The sequence below is a fragment of the Neophocaena asiaeorientalis genome, unplaced genomic scaffold (assembly GCF_003031525.2).
Source record: "Neophocaena asiaeorientalis asiaeorientalis breed wild unplaced genomic scaffold, Neophocaena_asiaeorientalis_V1.1 scaffold59, whole genome shotgun sequence".
NCBI classification, from domain to species: Eukaryota; Metazoa; Chordata; class Mammalia; order Artiodactyla; family Phocoenidae; genus Neophocaena; species Neophocaena asiaeorientalis.
Genome location: NW_020174268.1, coordinates 17,655,491 through 17,674,308, shown reverse-complemented (window position 1 = coordinate 17,674,308; position 18,818 = coordinate 17,655,491). Strand labels below are relative to the sequence as shown.

Here is an 18,818-nt window from a genome sequence, read left to right as displayed (position 1 = left end):
TCGTGTGCACGCTGCACAGTGAGGCCAAACACACGGACATTTCGGAGTTTGGAGTAGAGAAAGGTTTATTGCAGGGCCATGCAAGGAGGTGGGTGGCTTGTGCCCACAAAACCCCCAACTGCTCAAACGGTTTCAGCAAAGCATTTTTAAAGGCAAGGTAAGGGAGGGGCGCGGTTAGTTGTTGCAGACTTCTTGGTGTCGAAATCCTTTGTTCTTGCAGCTGTGCATGTAGGTCAGGTTAGGCTGTTCCTGTAAACCTCCAACAAGACAGATGCTCTTCTCTGTTCTGCAACATTTTTTCTTTATAAGAATGACCTTCTTAAAGAGCAGCGCCTTGAGAACAGGCTATCCTGTATAGTTCAGGCTATAGGCAACATTCCTTTACAAAAGGTGCAGAGCCAGCATGGCTAAGCACAGGCAGCAAAGCAAAAGAAACAGATCCAATATGGAGTCAGATTTGTTCTTCCCTATTACAAGCCCAGTGCCTAAGGAGGGTGGGAGATGAGATCGGAGAACCTTCATAAATCTGGAATTTCTGAAGGGCAACACCGTCACTAGACAAATTAGGAAGGGAAAAAAGCTCACCCTGCGGGAGGAGTCTGACCTGTTGTGCTCTGGCTCTGAGAGAAGGTGGGAAGGGAACCAGTCCTCCTTTAGGAAATCCTCACCTCAATCAGCCCTGCCTCAATCAGGGAGCTGGAATGCCTGCTACCACTACAGTCTGAAAATTCAACTTAAAATGCTACAGTACTTGTGTCCACTTGGTGAATAAAATGTGAAACTGCTACACACACAAGGAAATAAGCCACTGTGAGTGAGGTCCTTATATGGTAAGTAAATGGATAAATTATGGTATTCATACAGTGGAATTCTATGCACCAATAAGAGAGTAAAGATGTTTTACATTGTGTAATTTCAGACTTGGTTAAGTTAAACTATACATGTTAACATTTTTAGAATTACCAATAAAATAGAGTTCTGAACCAGTAAGGGGAAAAGTTGAAAAGAGGGGTTAAGAAAAATTTAAATCTATATAAATGAAGGCAAGAGAGGGAGAAAGGAAAAAGAAAACAGGGAGAGGGAAAGAGAGGAAAGAAGGAAGGGAGGAGGTAGGGATATGGAAGAAATTGAAAGAATAAAATAAGGTATTAGAAATGAATTCAGGGACTTCCCTGGTGGCGCAGTGGTTAAGAATCTGCCTGCCAGTGCAGGGGACACGGGTTCCAGCCCTGGTCCGGGAAGATCCCACATGCCGCAGAGCATCTAAGCCTGTGCGCCACAACGACTGAGCCCGTGTCCACACTACTGAAGCCTGCGTGCCTAGAGCCCGTGCTCCGCAGCAAGAGAAGCCACTGCAATGAGAAGCCCACACACCACAACGAAGAGTAGCCGAGCTGCTGCTCGCTGCAACTAGAGAAAGCCCGTGCGCAGCAACACAGCAAAAATAATTAATTTTTTTAAAAAAAGAAATGAATTTAAAGATGTCATAATGAATGAACATGAACTAAACTCTGAGACTAAATCACAGATTTAGATTACCAGACTGGATTCATTTATTGAACAGTCACAAGTATTTATTAAGTGCACATTGTATGACGTAAAATCTAGCTTTAGACTGTTTTACAAAGTACACACCTAAAATATAAGAATACTAGGGAATTCCCTGGTGGTCCAGTGGTTAGGGCTCCACACTTCCATTGCAGGGATCTTAGTTCCTCAACGGGTTCAATCCCTGGTCAGGGAACTAAGATCCCTCATGACACATGGCCAAAAAAAAAAAAAAAATCCTAAAAGGTTGAAAATAAAAGGACTGAAATATTTATGCCAAGAAAATACGAAGCAAAAAAAAGTGTGTGGTATTTTGTATTGAAACATCTTTATTTGATATAATTAATAAAGATTAAACTACACATACTGAAAGTGTACAGTTTGGTGAGTTTCGACATATGTATGCACATGTGGAACCATCACCACAGTCAAGACGGCAAACATGTCCACCATCCCCTGGAGTTTCCTGGTGCCCCTTTGTCATCCTCTCCACCTAGCCCTTTGCACCCACACCCCAATCCCCACTCTGTCCCTAAAGATTAGTTTGTATTTGCTAAAGGTTGATACAGATGGAATCATATATACTCTACTTTTATCTGGCTTCTTTATTCAGCATGGCTTTTTTGAGATCTATCCACGTGGCAATAGTCCATTCCTTTTTATTGGTAAATAGAATTCCACTGTGTAAATACCACAGTTTATCCATTTACCTATTGAGAGACTTCGGGGGTTTTTCCCCAAGGATTTGGCTGTTATAAATGAAGCTACTATGCACATTTGTACAAGTCTTGGTATGGCCTTCTGCTTTTACTCCTCTCGGCAAATAGCTAGGAGTGGAATGCCTGAGTCATATGGTAGCTATGTGTTTAACTTTTTAAAACTGTTTAAAAGTTTTCCAAACTGTTTTCCAAAGTGGTTTTACCATTTTTTATTCCCATCGGTGGTGTCTTAGAGATCCAGTTTCTCCACATCCTTGCCAACCCTTGGTATGGTCAGTTTTTTTAATAGTATACATTATAGTAGGTACACAGTGGTATCTTGTGGTTTTAATTTGCATTTCCCTAATAACTAATGATGTTATAATGTTGAGCATCTTCTTGTTTATTTGACATCTGTGTATATTCTTTGATGAAATATATATTCCAGTCTTTTGCCATTTGGGGTTTTTTGGTCTTCTTTTTATTGAATTTTGAGAGTTTTTATATATTCTGGATGCAGTTTTTTCAGCTATGTGATTTGCAATTTTTTCTCCACAATTTGTGGCTTGTTTTGCTTCTCTTAACAATGTCTTTTGAAGATTAGATGTTCTTAATTTTCATGAAGTCCAATTCATATTTTTTTTCTTTTATGGACCATATTGTGAGTGTTATCTAAAAAATCTTTGCATAACCCAAGGTCACAAAGATTCTCTCCTACATTTTATTCTAAAAAGATTTATAGTTGTAGGTTTTATATTTAAGTCTATGATCCATTTAATTTAATTTTTGTATATAGTGTGAGGTATGGCTTGACTCTCTTTTTGCAGAAGGATATACAATTGATTTCTACTCTGACCATTATTATTTCTCTTCTGCTTACACTGGATTTAATTAGTTAATGTCATTAATCTGAAGTCTTTCTGCTTTTCTGGTGTGCACTTAGTACAGTAAATTTTCCTCTATATACTGCTTTTAGATATATAATTTCCAAATTTTGATATATTGGGTTTTCATCTTCATTGAGTTCACAGTATTTTCAAGTTTCCCTTTTTGATTTCTTATGTCCCCTTGATTATTTAGAAATGTGTTTTTTTAGTTTGCAAATATTTGGGACTTTCCAGAGATCTTTCTGATTTTATTTCTAATTTAATTCCATTGTGGTTGGAGAACATACTTCGGATGGCTTGAATCCTTTCAAATTTATTGAGACTTTGTCTTATGACCCACACCAAGGGCTGTCTTGGTGAATCTCTCATATGTGCTTAAAAAGAATGCCTTTTCTGCCGTTTCTGTGTGGAATATTCTACAGTGTCATAGTTCAAGTTTGTTGATAGCATTGTTCAAGTATGCTATAGCCTTACTGATTTTCTGTCTACTGTTCTATCAGTAATTGAGAGAAGGTTATTGAAATCTCAGAGTATAATTGGGGACTTGTCTTTCTCCTTTCAGCTCTGTCATCATTTTGCTTTGTGTAGTTTGAAGCTCTGTTATTAGGTACATAAATGTTTAGGATTGTTTATCATTTTGATGAATTTTCCACTATCGTTATGAAATGACCCTCTATCCCTGGTAATATTCTTTTCCCTGAAGTCTACTTTATTCAATATTGATAGTGCCACTCAGCTTTCTATTCATTTCAGCATGGAATACCTCTTTCCATACTTCTCCTTTTCATCTACTTCTCTTTATATTTAACTTGGTTTTTTATAGGCAGTTTGTCGTTGGCTCTTCCATTTTTATCCAGTCTTAAATCTCTGCCTTTGATGTACATTTAATGTTATTGGTTTGATTGGGAGTAAATCTACCATCTTGCTATTATTTTCTATTTATCCCACATGTTCTTTTTTCCCCCGATTTTACTGCCTTCTTTTACATTACTTATTTTTTATGATTCCGTTCCTCCCCTTGGTTGATGTATTAGCTACCTATATCTTGTCGTGTTATTTTAGTGGTGGTTTTAAGGTTCAGAGTCTACATCTTTAACTTTACACATTCTAGCTTCAAGTGGTATTATATCGCTTCACATATAGTATAAGAGTTACAGCAGTATGCTGGCATCTCTCTCCTCCTGGCATTCGTGCCACTGTTAGCAAACATCTTCCTTCTATGTATGTTCTGTGTATAAACCCACACTACATTGTTATTTTTGATTATCAGCACTCAGTTTTCTTCTTAAGCAAAAGTCTTTTAGATCTACTCAATTAGTTCTCACTGCTGGTGCTCTTCATTCCTTTATGTGGATCCAGATTTCTATCTGGTATCATCTTTCTTCTGCCCGAAGGATTTCCTTTAGAATTTCTTATAGTGGAGGTTTCCTGGTGATAAAGTCTTCCTGTTTTTGTTTACCTTCATTTTTGAGAGATACTTTTATTTTGTTCAGAATTCAAGTTGGCATTATTTTTTTCTTGAGGTATTTAAAGATGTTGTTCCACTGTCTTTTGGTTTGAATGGTTCCCAATTTAAAATGGACTGTCATCCTGATCTTTATTTCTCTGTGCCTGTGTGTCTTTTTCTTCTCTGACTGCTTTAAAGATGTTCTCTTGGGCTTCCCTGGTGGCGCAGTGGTTGAGAGTCCGCCTGCCGATGCAGGGGACGCGGGTCCATGCCCCGGTCCGGGAATATCCCACATGCCGTGGAGCGCCTGGGCCCGTGAGCCATGGCCGCTGAGCCTGCGCGTCTGGAGCCTGTGCTCTGCAACGGGAGAGGCCACAGCAGTGAGAGGCCCGCGTACCACAAAAAAAAAAAAAAAAAAAAAAAGTTCTCTTTATCACTGGTTTGGAGCAAATTGATTACACTATAGCTTGGTGTCATTTTCTTTGTGGGATTTTTTGTGTGTGTGCTCGAATTTTCTTGAGATTCTTTGATCTGTGGGTGTGTGGGTTTCATCAAATTTGAAAAATTTTGCCCATTATTTCTTCAGAAATTTTCCACCCTAACAGCCTTATCTCCAGGGACTCCAATTATGCATATGTTAGGCCCCTGGTAGTTGCCCCACTCCTGTCCAAACTGATACTCTGTTCATTTCTTTCAGTCTTTTTTCTCTGTGTGTTTAATTTTGGCTAGTTTCTCCTGCTATATGTTTGCTAATCTTTTCCTTTCCCTTTTCTTTTGAAAAAATAACATCCGGGCTTCCCTGCTGGCGCAGTGGTTGAGAATCCGCCTGCCAATGCAGGGGACATGGGTTCGAGCCCTGGTCTGGGAAGATCCCACATGCCGTGGAGCAACTAGGCCCGTGAGCCACAACTACTGAGCCTGCGCGTCTGGAACCTGTGCTCTGCAACAAGAGAGGCCGCGATAGTGAGAGGCCCCCACTTGCCGCAACTAGAGAAAGCCCTCGCACGGAAACGAAGACCCAGCACAGCTAAAAATAAATATAAAAATAAATAAATAAAATTTAAAAATAACACCCAATTATTAGTTCTATAGGTCACAGTTCCACAGGTCAGACATCCAGGTGTGGCTTCATTGGGTTCTCTGTTCAGAGTATCGCAAGGTTGAAATCATGGTATCGGCCAGGCTGAGTTCTTGAATAGAGGCTCTGGACAAAAATCCACTTTCAAGTGCATTCAAGTTGCTGGTAGAACCACTTCATTGTAGTTGTGGGACTGAGGTCTCTGTTTCCTTGCTGGCTGTCTGTAGGGGCACTTTTAGCTCTTAGGGCCCCCTCATTCCTTGCCATGCAGCTCCCTCTATCTTCGAAGCAGTAATGGTGTGTTGAATGCTTCTCAGGCCTCAAATCTCTGACTTCCCACTCTGCAACCAGTTGGAGAAAACTCTGCTTTTAACAGGCTCACCTGATTAGGTCAGGCTCACCAAGGATAATCTCCCCCTTTGTTTATAATGTTACGTAATTGTCATATTCACAGATTCCACTCACACTCAAGGGCGTTTTGCAGGTGTCTTAGTTAGCTCAGGGTGCTATAACAAATACCATACTGGTGGCTTAAACAACAGAAATGTATTTCTCATGGTTCTGGAGCCTGGGAGGTCCAAGATCAAAGTAGTGGCTGATTTGGCTACTGGTGAGGACCCTCTTCTGGTTTTCAGATGGATGCCTTCTTGCTGTGTCATCATGTGGGGGAAAGAGGTCATCTCTCTCGTGTCTCTTCTCTTAAGACCACTAATCCCATTCATGAAGGCTTCACCCTTATGACCTAATTACTTCCCAGAAGCACCACCTCCAAATACTATCACATTGGTGATTAGAGATTTAACATATGAATTTTGGGAGAACCCAAACATTCAGTTCAAAACAGCAGGATATGTGTGCAAGGGTGCAGAAACACAAGTCCAGATTACCACAGGGGAATTTCAAGCCAGCTTTGGTGAATAGAAACCTATGTGATGGATAATGGACAGACCTGGGGGCATAGTATTTCGGTTCCAGCCTTGCCTCCTTCCTTCCTTCCTTCATCCCTCTCTGAGGGTGACTCTCCTTTCTTCAGATTACTGGATACCAAAGAAGAAGGTGAACTGGAACAGGGATAACTGTATCAGGCCTTGAACCTTCTACTGTCATCTGGGTGAGGAGTGGCTGGTGAAGTTGAAGTGTGCTTCCCTCCCCTGCTGATCTGTAGATTGGCTGAGGACAGTCACTGTATTTTATGTCATCAGTCCCATCCCCGAAACAAAACAAGCCATAACAACAAAATTCCCCTGACCCACTTCTCTCCCCACCTTTGTAGCCAGGCTTGGGAAAGAGTCTTCCATGATCCCCGTCTTTGTCCCTTTGCTTACAAGGGACTCCTCCCCTCGCTGCCGGCTAGCGCCACACCCCACCCCATCCCGCCCATTCCACTGCCCTGCAAAGGCCACAAGTGACCTCCTGGTTATTAAGTCTAAGTGGACATGTCCTGTTCCTTATCATATCTCTGTGGCATTTGGCATTATTGATCACTCCCTTCCTGAAACTTTCCTTCCTCCAACTCTGTGACACCAATTCCTACTGGCTCTCTTCCTGCATCTGAAAATGCTTACACTGAGTTGCCTTCCCTAGAAACTCTTCTGCAAATTCTAGAGGTTGCCAGGTTGCTTGGCCCAAAAGAATAGACTGAACCAGGTTCAAATCCTGGCTCGGTAGCTCATGTGATATATGACTTTGGACAAATAACATAACTTCTCTGAGTCTCAGCTGCTTCTTTGGTAAAATAGGAATTATGTCTGTGCTGCAGGTCATGGGGAAGGTGAGTGATAACACATGTAAAGCACCAGCATATCAGACCTATTACCCTTCCGTGACTCTAAGCTTCTTGATAACAGAAAGCATATTTTAAAGGGACACAGGACATTCTGAGGCAGCTGTTTTGACCCTGGCATTTTGATAAAATGGCAGCAAAACGCCCCGAGTCCCCATGTCCAGATGGGTCTATCAGAACATTCTGATTGAGTTTTTTTGTTAGCTGAACTGTAGTTCACATACTGTACATTTCACCTTTTTAAAGTGTACAATTCTGTGGTTTTTAGTATACTCACAGAATTGTGCCGCTGTCACCACTACTTCCAGAGCATTTACCCCCAAAAGAAACCCACACCCCTCAGCAGTCACTCCCCACCCGCTGCTTTCCCCAGCCCCTGACAACCACTGGTCTCTCCTCTGTGTTTCAGGGATTTGCCTATTCTGGACATTTCATATAAGTGGAATCATACAGTATGTGCCCTTTTCTATCGGTTTCTTTCATTTAGCATGTTTTCGAGGTTCATGCATGTCAAAACGTGGATCAATATTTCATTCCTGATTTTGTCTAAATAATATTCCGTTACATGGATATATCATATTTTGTTTATCGACTCATCGGTTGATGGGCATTTGAGTTGTTTCCAACATTTGGCTACTATGGGTAATGCTGCTATGAAAATCCATGTCATTAAACTTTTCTTATGCAGTGTGTAATCTACTCTTAATCCCATCCAGTGTATTTTTCATCTCAGACATTTGAGGTTTTAATCTCTAGAATTTTTATTTAGGTCTTTTTTTTTTTATCTTATTTGTTTCTGCTTGACATGTTCAGTCGTTCCTCCAGCTTCTTGATATATGGCATATAGTTACAATAACTGTTAATCATAGGTGTCATTTCTTGGCAGGCTTCAATTGATTGCATTTCCTCCCAATTATGGGTTGCACATTTGCATGCCTGAAAATTTTTTTAGCTGACAGACATTGTGAATTTTTCCTTTTTGGGTACTGGATTTTTTTAATCCTGTAAATATTCTTAAGCTTTGTTCTTGGGTGAAACTATGTGACTTGGAAAGAGTTTGAGCATCTTGGGTCTTTCTCATCAGCCTTGTTGCATGGTCCCGACTAGCCATCACTCTAAGGCTGATTTGATCACAGCACCAGGGCATGACCCTCCCAGGTGTTCAGATGCCCCGGGAATTGTGAGGTCTTCCACTCTACCAGTGGGAACAAGAACTAATCCTGGCCTCCTGTGAGCTCTTGGGAGTGTTCCCTCTAATCCTGCTTGGAATGCTTTGCCTGGCCTTGGACACTGTCCTCACAGGCTGCACTGATCAGACTTGTCCAGATACTCGAGGGGTCCCTCTGTGTGTCTCTGTCTGTCTCTGTCCTCTTGACTACTCTGACCGGTAACCTCTGAACTTCCCGAGCCCCCAGCCTCCACCTTTCCGACTTGGGGAAGCCACCAGGCTCCCCGTGGGTTTCCTGACTCTCTGTGCCATGGCCTGGAAGGCCACCCAGGCCATAGGGTCAGGTGATTGTAGGGATTGTGGGGGGCACCTCATTTGTTTTCTGACTCTGGGGATCACTGTGCTTCATTTCCTAATATTTAATGTCTTGAAATCCACTGACTTATATATTTTGTTCAGGTGTTTTGGGTAGTTTCAGATGAGAAGGGAAATCCCATCCTTACTTCATCTTGGCCAGAAGTAGCTATAATTTTTAATATAAAAACTAAGCAATTGCTATAATACTATTAAACCATGATTTTTCACCCTCAAAGAAAGGAGGCAATCAGATTTACCTTCATAAATAGCACTTGTACTTCTGGTAAATAATAAGAAATTTCCTGAAGATGAGACTATTTTACATCAATTTTTGTCTAGAGCGTGGATTATAGTAACAGATTTTTCATAGTTGTCTTTGGAAACTCTGCTTGTAACATCCTTTTTTTTTCTCTCTCTTTTTCTGTACATCAAAATAGAAAAGTCTGCTCTTTCGTTGGAGTGGGAAAGGTAAACCTCTTCTTTCTAGGGTACTTACTATACGGCCGGGCGCTGCCCAATTTAGTAATTCCTGCCCTCACCCGTGCTCGGAACTGGCCGGAAGGAAAGTTCCTGCCGTGATGCCGTCTGCCCTTCACCTTTCCCCACCACTAACCACGTGCAGGCAAACGAGTGCCAGTGCTAAGTAGAAGGGAGTGTGCCGCTGGGCAGATTTTTCTGAAGTAAATTTAGATCAGTTTAAGAAAAATAAAGCCTGTCCAGGACCACAAAGAATTTGGCCTGGGGTGCTCCCCGGGGTGTCATGCTGGTGCTAGCCTGCAAGAAACAGACCCCCTCTCTGTTAGGATGTGGACCAAACTCATGAAGTGCTTTTCCTTAAGCTGGAGGGCTATCAAAGTTGTGTCCTTTCATTCTTTTCTTTCTCGTTTACAAGTATTAAGATCATGGGCCTTCTCTGAGATTATAAATATGCAGGTCCCAGTGCTGCACAGCTTGCTTGTTATAATGTCAGTTAAGCTTCCAGCTTTAAAATTAAACCAGGCTTTTCCATCCATTAGAATCCTCTGGATAGTGACCAGATGACTGCAGATGAATTTTTAATGTTCTCTTTCCACTTTGAAGGGTCGTGTTCTTGCTGGCGCTCAGCCTTTGCACGCAAACTGTTTGCATTCACCTTTGTAACAATATAAGTTTACTAGCTCTTTCCTCTGGGCTGTCAGCTGTCACTGGGACCATTGTAGATTCTCTCTGCCCCTAATCAGAGTAATGCAACGAGTAGGATGTGACTGGGGCAAGACCGAGATAATGGGAGAATGTTCTAGATTTAGGGTATGCCCCCCAAAACCCGTGAGATCTGTCAGAGATGTTGCAGAGTGGATCAGCAGTGCGCTTGAGTGGTGAGAGCCCCGGTGAGGAATCAATACTAGAAACCCAGACGCGGCCGGGCCCCTCCTGACGCTTGCTTACCAGCAAGGGCAGGACCTCATTCCTTTGCATATCCACTGGGCCGTGCATGTGTCATTCACAGAGCAGGTGCTCGGTAAAAGTCGTCAGATAGTTTGGTCCCCACAAAACACATGACATGAAGTGCACATGTGAAATCGTCTGTCTGAAGGTCACCGCAAGACACTGGTCTAGGTATTTCTGTTCATATATTTCACATCGAACACTTGCATTGGGGATAAGCCTCATTAACAGTTGGGAAGTTTACAAGGGTCAGAGAGTAAAAAACTAGTACTTTTACTCTTTCATTTAACGACTCCCAAACCATCACTAAGCCCCATTTTGAAGGTCTGTGTTTGTTTTGTTGTTGTTTTGTTTGTTTTTTGAATTTTATTTATTTTTTTATAAAATAGGTTCTTATTAGTTATCTATTTTATACATATTAGTGTGTATATGTCAATCCCAATCTTCCAATTCATCCCCCCAGCCCCCCCCCATAGTATAGTCTGAAGTCAGGGTGTCTGATTCCTCCAGCTCCGTTTCTTTCCCTCAAGACTGCTTTGGCTACTCAGGGTCTTTTGTGTCTCCATACAAATTTTAAGATTTTTTGTTCTAGTTTTATGAAAAATGCCATTGGTAATTTGATGGAGATTGCATTGAATCTGTAGATTGTTTTGGGTAGTATAGTCATTTTCACAATATTGATTCTTCCAATCCAAGAACATGGTATATCTTTCCATCTGTTTGTGTCATCTTTGATTCCTGTCATTAGTGTCTTATAGTTTTCTGAGTACAGGTCTTTTATCTCCTTAGGTAGGTTTGTTCCTAGGTATGTTATTCTTTTTGTTGCAGTGGTGAATGGGATTGTTTCCTCAATTTCTCTTTCTGATCTTTTGTTGTTAGTGTATAGGAATGCATGAGATTTCTGTGCATTAAATTTTGTATCCTGCAACTTTACCAAATTCATTGATTAGCTCTAGTAGTTTTCTGCTGGCATCTTTAGGATTATCTGTGTATAGTATCATGTCATCTGCAAACAGTGACAGTTTTACTTTTTCTTTTCCAATTTGTATTCCTTTTATTTCTCTAGTTCTAGAGAAGAACTTCCAAAACTGTGTTGAATAATAGTGGCGAGAGTGGACATCCTTGTCTTTTTCCTATCTTAGAGTGCTTTGATTTTTTCACCATTGAAAATGATGTTGGCCGTGGGTTTGTCATATATGGCCTTTATTATGTTGAGGTAGTTTCTCTCTATGTTCACTTTCTGGAGAGTTTTTATCATAAATGGGTGTTGAATTTTGTCAAAAGCTTTTTCTGCATCTATTGAGATGATCATATGGTTTTTATTCTTCAATTTGGTAATATGGTGTATCACATTCATTGATTTGCATATACTGAAGAATCCTTGCATCCCTGGGATAAATCCCACTTGATCATGGTGTATGATCCTTTTAATGTGTTGTTGGATTCTGTTTGCTAGTATTTTGTTGAGGACTTTTGCATCTATATTCATCAGTGATATTTGTGTGTAACTTTATTTTTTTTTGTAGTATCTGTTCTGGTTTTGAAATCAGGGTGATGGTGACTTTGTAGAATGAGTTTGTGAGTTTTCCTTCCTCTGCAATTTTTTGGAAGAGTTTGAGAAGGATGGGTGTTAGCTATTCTCTAAATGTTTGATAGAATTCACTTGTGAAGCCATCTGGCCCTGGACTTTTGTTTTTTGGAAGATTTTAAATCACAGATTACTTGTGATTGCTTTGTTCATATTTTCTATTTCTTCCTGGTTCAGTCTTGGAAGGTTATACCTTTCTAAGAATTTGTCCACTTCTTCCAGGTTGTCCATTTTATTGGCATAGAGTTGCTTGTAGTAGTCTCTTATGATACTTTGTATTTCTGTGGTATCCATTGTAACTTCTCCTTTTTCATTTCTAATTTTACTGATTTGAGTCCTCTCCCTCTTTTTCTTGATGAGTTTGGCAAAAGGTTTATCAATCTTCTCAAAGAACCAGCTTTTAGTTTTATTGATCTTTGCTATTGTTTTCTTTGTTTCTATTTCATTTATTTCTGCTCTGATCTTTATGGTTTCTTTCCTTCTACTAACTTTGGGTTTTGTTTGCTCTTCTTTCTCTTCTTCCTTTAGGTGTAAGGTTAGATTGTTTATTTGAGATTTTTCTTGTTTCTTGAGGTAGGATTGTATTGCTATAAACTTCCCTCTTAGAACTGCCTTTGCTGCATCCCATAAGTTTTGGATCATTGTGTTTTCATTGTCATTTGTCTCTAGGTATTTTTTGCTTTCCTCCTTGAATTCTTCAGTGATCTCTTGGTTATTTAGTAACGTATTGTTTAGCCTCCACATGTTTGTTTTTTACGATTTTTTTCCCTGTAATTCATTTCTAATCTAATAGCATTGTGGTCAGAAAAGATGCTTGATATGATTTCAGTTTTCTTAAATTTACCAAGGCTTGATTTGTGACCCAAGATGTGATCTATCCTGGAGAATGTTCCATGTGCACTTGAGAAGAAAGTGTAATCAGCTGTTTTCGGATGGAAAGTCCTATAAATATCAATTAAATCTATTTGGTCTATTGTGTCATTAAAGCTTGTGTTTCCTTATTAATTTTCTGTTTGGATGATCTGTCCATTGGTGTAAGTGAGGTGTTAAGTCCCCCACTATTATTGTCTTACTGTCGATTTCTTCTTTTATCGCTGTTAGCATTTGCCGTATTTATTGAGGTGCTCCTATGTTGGGTGCATATGTATTTATAATTGTTATATCTTCTTGGATTGATCCCTTGATCATTATGTAGTGTCCTTCCTTGTCTCTTGTAACATTCTTTATTTTAAAGTTGATCTTATCTGGTATGTGTATTGCTGCCACAGGTTTCTTTTGATTTCCATTTGCATGGAATATCTTTTTCCATCCCCTCACTTTCAATCTGTATGTGTCCCTAGGTTTGAAGTCAGTCTCTTGAAGACAGCATATATACGGGTCTTGTTTTTGTATCCATTCAGCGAGCCTGTGTTTTCTGGTTGGAGCATTTAATCCATTCACATTTAAGGTGATTATTGATATGTATGTTCCTACTACCATTTTCTTAACTGTTTTGTGTTTGTTTTTGTAGGTCCTTTTCTTGTCTTGTGTTTCCCACTTAGAGAAGTTCCTTTAGCATTTGTTGTAGAGCTGGTTTGGTGGTGCTGAATTCTCTTAGCTTTTGCTTGTCTGTAAAGCTTTTGATTTCTCCATTGAATCTAAATGAAATCCTTGCCAGGTAGAGTAATCTTGGTTGTAGGTTCTTCCCTTTCAGCACTTTAAATATATCATGCCCCTCCCTTCTGGCTTATAGAGTTTCTGCTGAGAAATCAGCTGTTTACCGTATGGGAGTTGCCTTGTATGTTATTTGTCGTTTTTCCCTTGTTGCTTTTAATAATTTTTCTTTGTCTTTAACTTTTGTCAGTTTGATTACTATGTGTCTCAGTGTGTTTCTTCTTGGGTTTATCCTGCCTGGGACTCTCTGTGCTTCTGGACTTAGGTGGCTATTTCCTTTCCTATGTTAGGGAAGTTTTCGACTATAATCTCTTTAAATATTTTCTCCAGTCCTTTCTCTCTCTCTTCTCTTTCTGGGACCCCTATAATGCGAATGTTGGTGTGTTTAGTGTTGTCCCAGAGGTCTCTTAGGCTGTCTTCATTTCTTTTCATTTTTTTTCCTTTTTTCTATTCTGTGACAGTGAATTCCATCATTCTGTCTTCCAAGTCACTTATCCGTTCTTCTCCCTTAGTTATCCTGCTATTGATTCCTTCTGGTGTGTTTTTCATTTCAGTTATTGTATCGTTCATCTCTGTCTGTTTTTTCTTTAATTCTTCTAGGTGTTTGTTCTTTAATTCTTCTAGGTCTCTGTTAAACATTTCTTGCATCTTCTCAATCTTTGCCTCCATTCTTTTTCCGAGCTCCTGGATCATCTTCACTATCATTATTCTGAATTCTTTTTCTGGAAGGTTGCCTATCTCCACTTCATTTAGCTGTTTTTCTTAGGTTTTATCTTGTTCCTTCATCTGGTACACAGTCCTCTGCCTTTTCATCTTGTCTATCTTTCTGTGAATGTGGTTTTCGTTCCCCAGGCTGCAGGATTGTAGTTCTTCTTGCTTCTGCTGCCTGCCCTCTGGTGGATGAGGCTATCTCAGTTTCCTAGTTTAACTGGATGGAAATCAGAATATTCTAGGCGACCAGAGTTTTGATTTTTTTTGGAAAGAGACTAAACACACGTAACTTGACTCTACCTGGCTGCAGACAGAGGTCAGTGGCATGTCTGCCTGCCTTGAACATTTGACCTCCCCAGAAGCAATATAAGTACCACAAAGAACAGGGAAGGAGGTAATAAAATCTTCCAGCGCATGGAAAGGTCCTCAGGGGATGTGGCATGGCCCTCATTTGAAGCGTGTATGGTGGCTTTTCCAGAGAAGTTTGGGTGTAAGAGGTCAGAAGTGGGTCACCGTCATCACAGTCATTCCAGTGCCGACCGTGTGCTCCATGAGCTGCCTGTGATCACTGGCTCACAACTCTTCTGTCCCGTGTTCCCGTTTGCCCTTTACTTCTAAATAGGTTTGTATTTAAACCTCATCATGTGCTGGCTTTTAAGAAAAGACAGCAGAAGGAAGCAAGACCCTTTTTAATTTTTAATGAACCAGGTGAAGCTGGCTGAGTGTCATTCACCTTCTTTCAACATAAGCTCTGTCTCCCCAGGACCGTGGGTGAGACTGTGAGGCCATCCTTCCGTACCGTCCTGGGGATGGTCGGACATATGGGCGGACAGGAAAGTGAGTGACAGAATGATACTTCAGGGAATAACTGTAGACATATTTGACAAAATCCACAGCACAGGAAAAGAATGCTGTTTTTAGCGAGGATCGGAGCTATGCTGACGACAGTCAAATGATCATTAGTCACAGGCAAAGTTATATTTGATATGTTGGGTTGGCCAAAAAGTTGTTGTGGCCTCTCCCGTTGCGGGGCACAGGCTCCGGACGCGCAGGCTCAGCGGCCATAGCTCGTGGGCCTAGCCACTCCGCGGCATGTGGGATCTTCCCGGACCGGGGCACGAACCCATGTCCCCTGCATCGGCAGGCGGGCTCTCAACCACTGTGCCACCAGGGAAGCCCCCATTTGGGTTTTTCTATAACATCTTACAGAAAAATCCAAATGAACTTTTTGGCCAACCCAATATTTAAAAAGATGGCAGTTCCCTTTTCAGCTAAAAGTGATAGAGAACTTCACATGCAACCTTGTTTCTCCATGTTTCCTTCCAATAGTCTTAGCACTGAGGCCTGAGCATTGGTCTGTGCTGTGAAGTGCAGCCAACCTGGAGTGCCATGCAAGGACTGGTTTCATCAGGTGGTGTGATGTCACAGTAAGGCTAAACATTGGCTTGATATGTTCATACCAAAAGCTGATGTTCGCAGGGGAGCCAATGTCCTGGCTCAGAACATCGGTTTGGTGGGCCCAGGAGTAGAAATATGGACTGAGCATACCGGTGTTCAGTAGAACCCTCAAATATTGAGTGTGTGAATAAAACCAGTTTAATAACAACACCAGTATCAAAGTAAACATCAAGAATAGGATTTCACCAAATCCTTTCATATCAGCTGTTTACAATATAAGTGCTAACCTAAAAATAATGATGATGATGGTAATAATAACAGAGGATAAATCTGACAGCCAGAAACACAGGACAACATGAACATTTACTAATATCCACAAGTTCAGAGGTAACTCTATATGCTATAGATTGCAGTTAGCTTTAATTGACTGAGCTGGAAGTATGTTTTACTATTTCTTTAGATTTCTAAAAGAAGTGCTTTCTATTGTAATGGTGTCAGGCACCTGGTACCTCAACACATTAAAAAACACTGGAGTGTTTTATAAAATCACCAGCCACAGCAATAAAACGGCAAACGGTAATCCTGAAGAAAGTCTGCCTTGGGTCTTAGACTGTGTCTTAAAATTTAATGCAGGCAGTGAAATTTCTCACACTTTGTCAGTGGTTATTTTTCTTTTGTTTTCAGTATTGAGAATGTTGGGATTAAGTATATATTAGGATTGATTTGCCTTCTGGAATGTTGTATACTCTTATGCCGCAAAGGCAGTTTTAAAGAAGCAATAATTTCACATTCTGCTATTCCATTGAGCCATATTAATTGAAGATATGTCATATTCCAGTCTCTGATGATTTTCTCTTTTTTATAATTAATTAATTAATTATTTTTTGGCTGCATTGGGTCCTCGTTGCTGCATGCGAGCTTTCTCTAGTTGTGGTGAGGAGGGCTACTCTTCGTTGCGGTGCGCGGGCTTCTCATTGCGGTGGCTTCCCTTGTTGCGGAGCACGGGCTCTAGGCGTATGGGCTTCAGTAGCTGCAGCACGCAGGCTTCAGTAGTTGTGGCTCATGGGCTCTAGAGCGCAGGCCCAGTAGTTGTGGCGCACGGGCTTCGCTGCTCCGCAGCATGTGGGATCTTCCCAGACTAGGACTCAAACCCATGTCCCCTGCATTGGCAGGTGGACTCCTAACCACTGCGCCACCAGGGAAGCCCTCTGATGATTCCTTAAAAGGAGGAAGATTTGATTAAAGTTAGCATGGTTACCATTAAATTAACAATCAGAAGTATTTAGATCAATTAACAATCTTTTCCCCTTAAAAGATGAGGCCATTGTGTGTTCTCAGGCCCATGACTGCTGCAACTCAAGGTGTCAGGTACTGAAGAGGCCACTGCTTTGTGATTTGTTCTGTATGTTACTCCCTGATGTTTTGGAGGCAGAGTGGGGAGACGAAAGAACTGTGGAAACATTAAAAGTTTATTCATGATTGTGTGGTCCGTGTCCCTGTCATGTCCTCTAGGACGTGATCTGTTGGAGCCAAGGAAAGAATATTCTTGGGAACGTAAGTCCACTGGCCACTGCAGGGGCTCTCTGGGGGTGTCAGGTCTGTCTGAGCCTCACGCTAGAAGTACAGCCGATCCGAGGAAGACGCTTGCTTACCCGAGGGTCTGGGACCGTGATGCAGTGCTTGTCTCTGAGCTCTTTCCTGGGCCTTTACGCCTTAATGCTTCAGCCTAATAATCTTAAAGCCTCCCCAACCCCAGGCAGAACTTCTGCTTCTATCCTCTGTGCAGCCTCCTCAACGTACGCCCCTAACATTTGCGCGGCAGGAACCGGGTCTCAGAGGGTTAGGGGGCCATGTAAGGAGCGAGCGCTTTCTTCCTACTGCAGCGGAGCGTAAGGAGTGGAGGGAGGGGTCCACGCGGGCCGTGGGCTCTTTTCTGTTTATAGAGATCATTCTGGCAGCTGTGCAGTGAAAGATGAGAAGAAGCAGGGCTCCCGTTAGAAGGTGAGAGGTTATGGTGGCTGGGACTGGACCTTCAGCCGTGGAGGTGGTGTGAATGCTCACATGCAGGGCATGGGTGCTGTAGGAATTTAAAGCCAGAAATCCCTGCAGCAGAGGTCATCAGACACGTGACTTGAACCTGACATTAAAGAAAGGGTTGAAGGGAGGGAAGGGCGTGTAGGCATTACTCCCCGATGCCCAGTGAAAGAGTTGCTAGGTGTTAACTCTGACTTCGACCTGGATTGACTGAGTGATTTCCCATTAGACATTTTCAAAGAGGAATCCCCTTGAAGAAAACAAAAACAAAAACAAAAAACACAACTGCTCCAGTCTCTCTAAGCAGACCTGGAAGAAATGCAGGCAGCTAGAAGGAATTGGGCCATTTTGTCTGTTTCTCTTTTTCCCAAGCCTGAAACCTTGCACTTCAGACCACATCAACAGAGCCATATTTAAAGTCCCTGTTTTTAATTTGTAACACCTAAAATGACAAATGATGGGCAATTCCTTGTCAGCTACTTGATGGAATCCTTCGGTCATAAGGAGCGGTTGTCACATTCGGGCTGAATGTTTTCTCACAGGTGACTGTTTTTCTTTCTAGGATACCCCAAGCAGAGGCCCACGGCCCCCCGCAACGGGGCCTCCCCCAAGCCGGACCCGCAGGCCCGAGAGGCCGAGCGGCAGCTGGTGCAGCGGCTGAAGGAGCGGTACGAACAGCAGGCGCGGCAGCTGGGCCTCGTGCAGGGGGAGCTGAGGAAGGCCGTCCGGGGCTTTGAGGCACTCGCCGTGTCCACTCAGCTTTTCTTCAGGAAGGTGAGTCCACATCTGGTGAATGTTGAAGGGCTTTCGGTTTGCGGGGAGGATGGCGGTGGTGACGGTTGTTGTGTGTGTGTGTTTCAGTTCGAGTTTGGGGTTAGAGACCAGTTTGATTTTCAGGTCATACAGCATCTCCGCCAGCACCGCGTAATGTTTTGGGTACCCAGTTTAGACTTGAGCATGGAAGACATTAGTCTGGGAGGAAGGATCTATAACCTGGACTGCAGAAGGGAAAATTGTGTAAAAAAGAAGGGAAAGGGTGTAAA

At 41.8% G+C, this 18,818-nt stretch overlaps 1 protein-coding gene across 1 annotated transcript in view; it reads left to right on the top strand.

The window, feature by feature from the left end:
* MTUS2 (microtubule associated scaffold protein 2) overlaps window positions 1–18,818 on the top strand; it is a 312,496-nt gene that overhangs the window by 185,011 nt on the left and 108,667 nt on the right. The window contains exon 6 of the mRNA XM_024755523.1: window positions 18,338–18,549. Coding sequence (XP_024611291.1) covers window positions 18,338–18,549 — 212 coding nt within the window. The remainder of the gene's footprint in view (window positions 1–18,337; window positions 18,550–18,818) is intronic.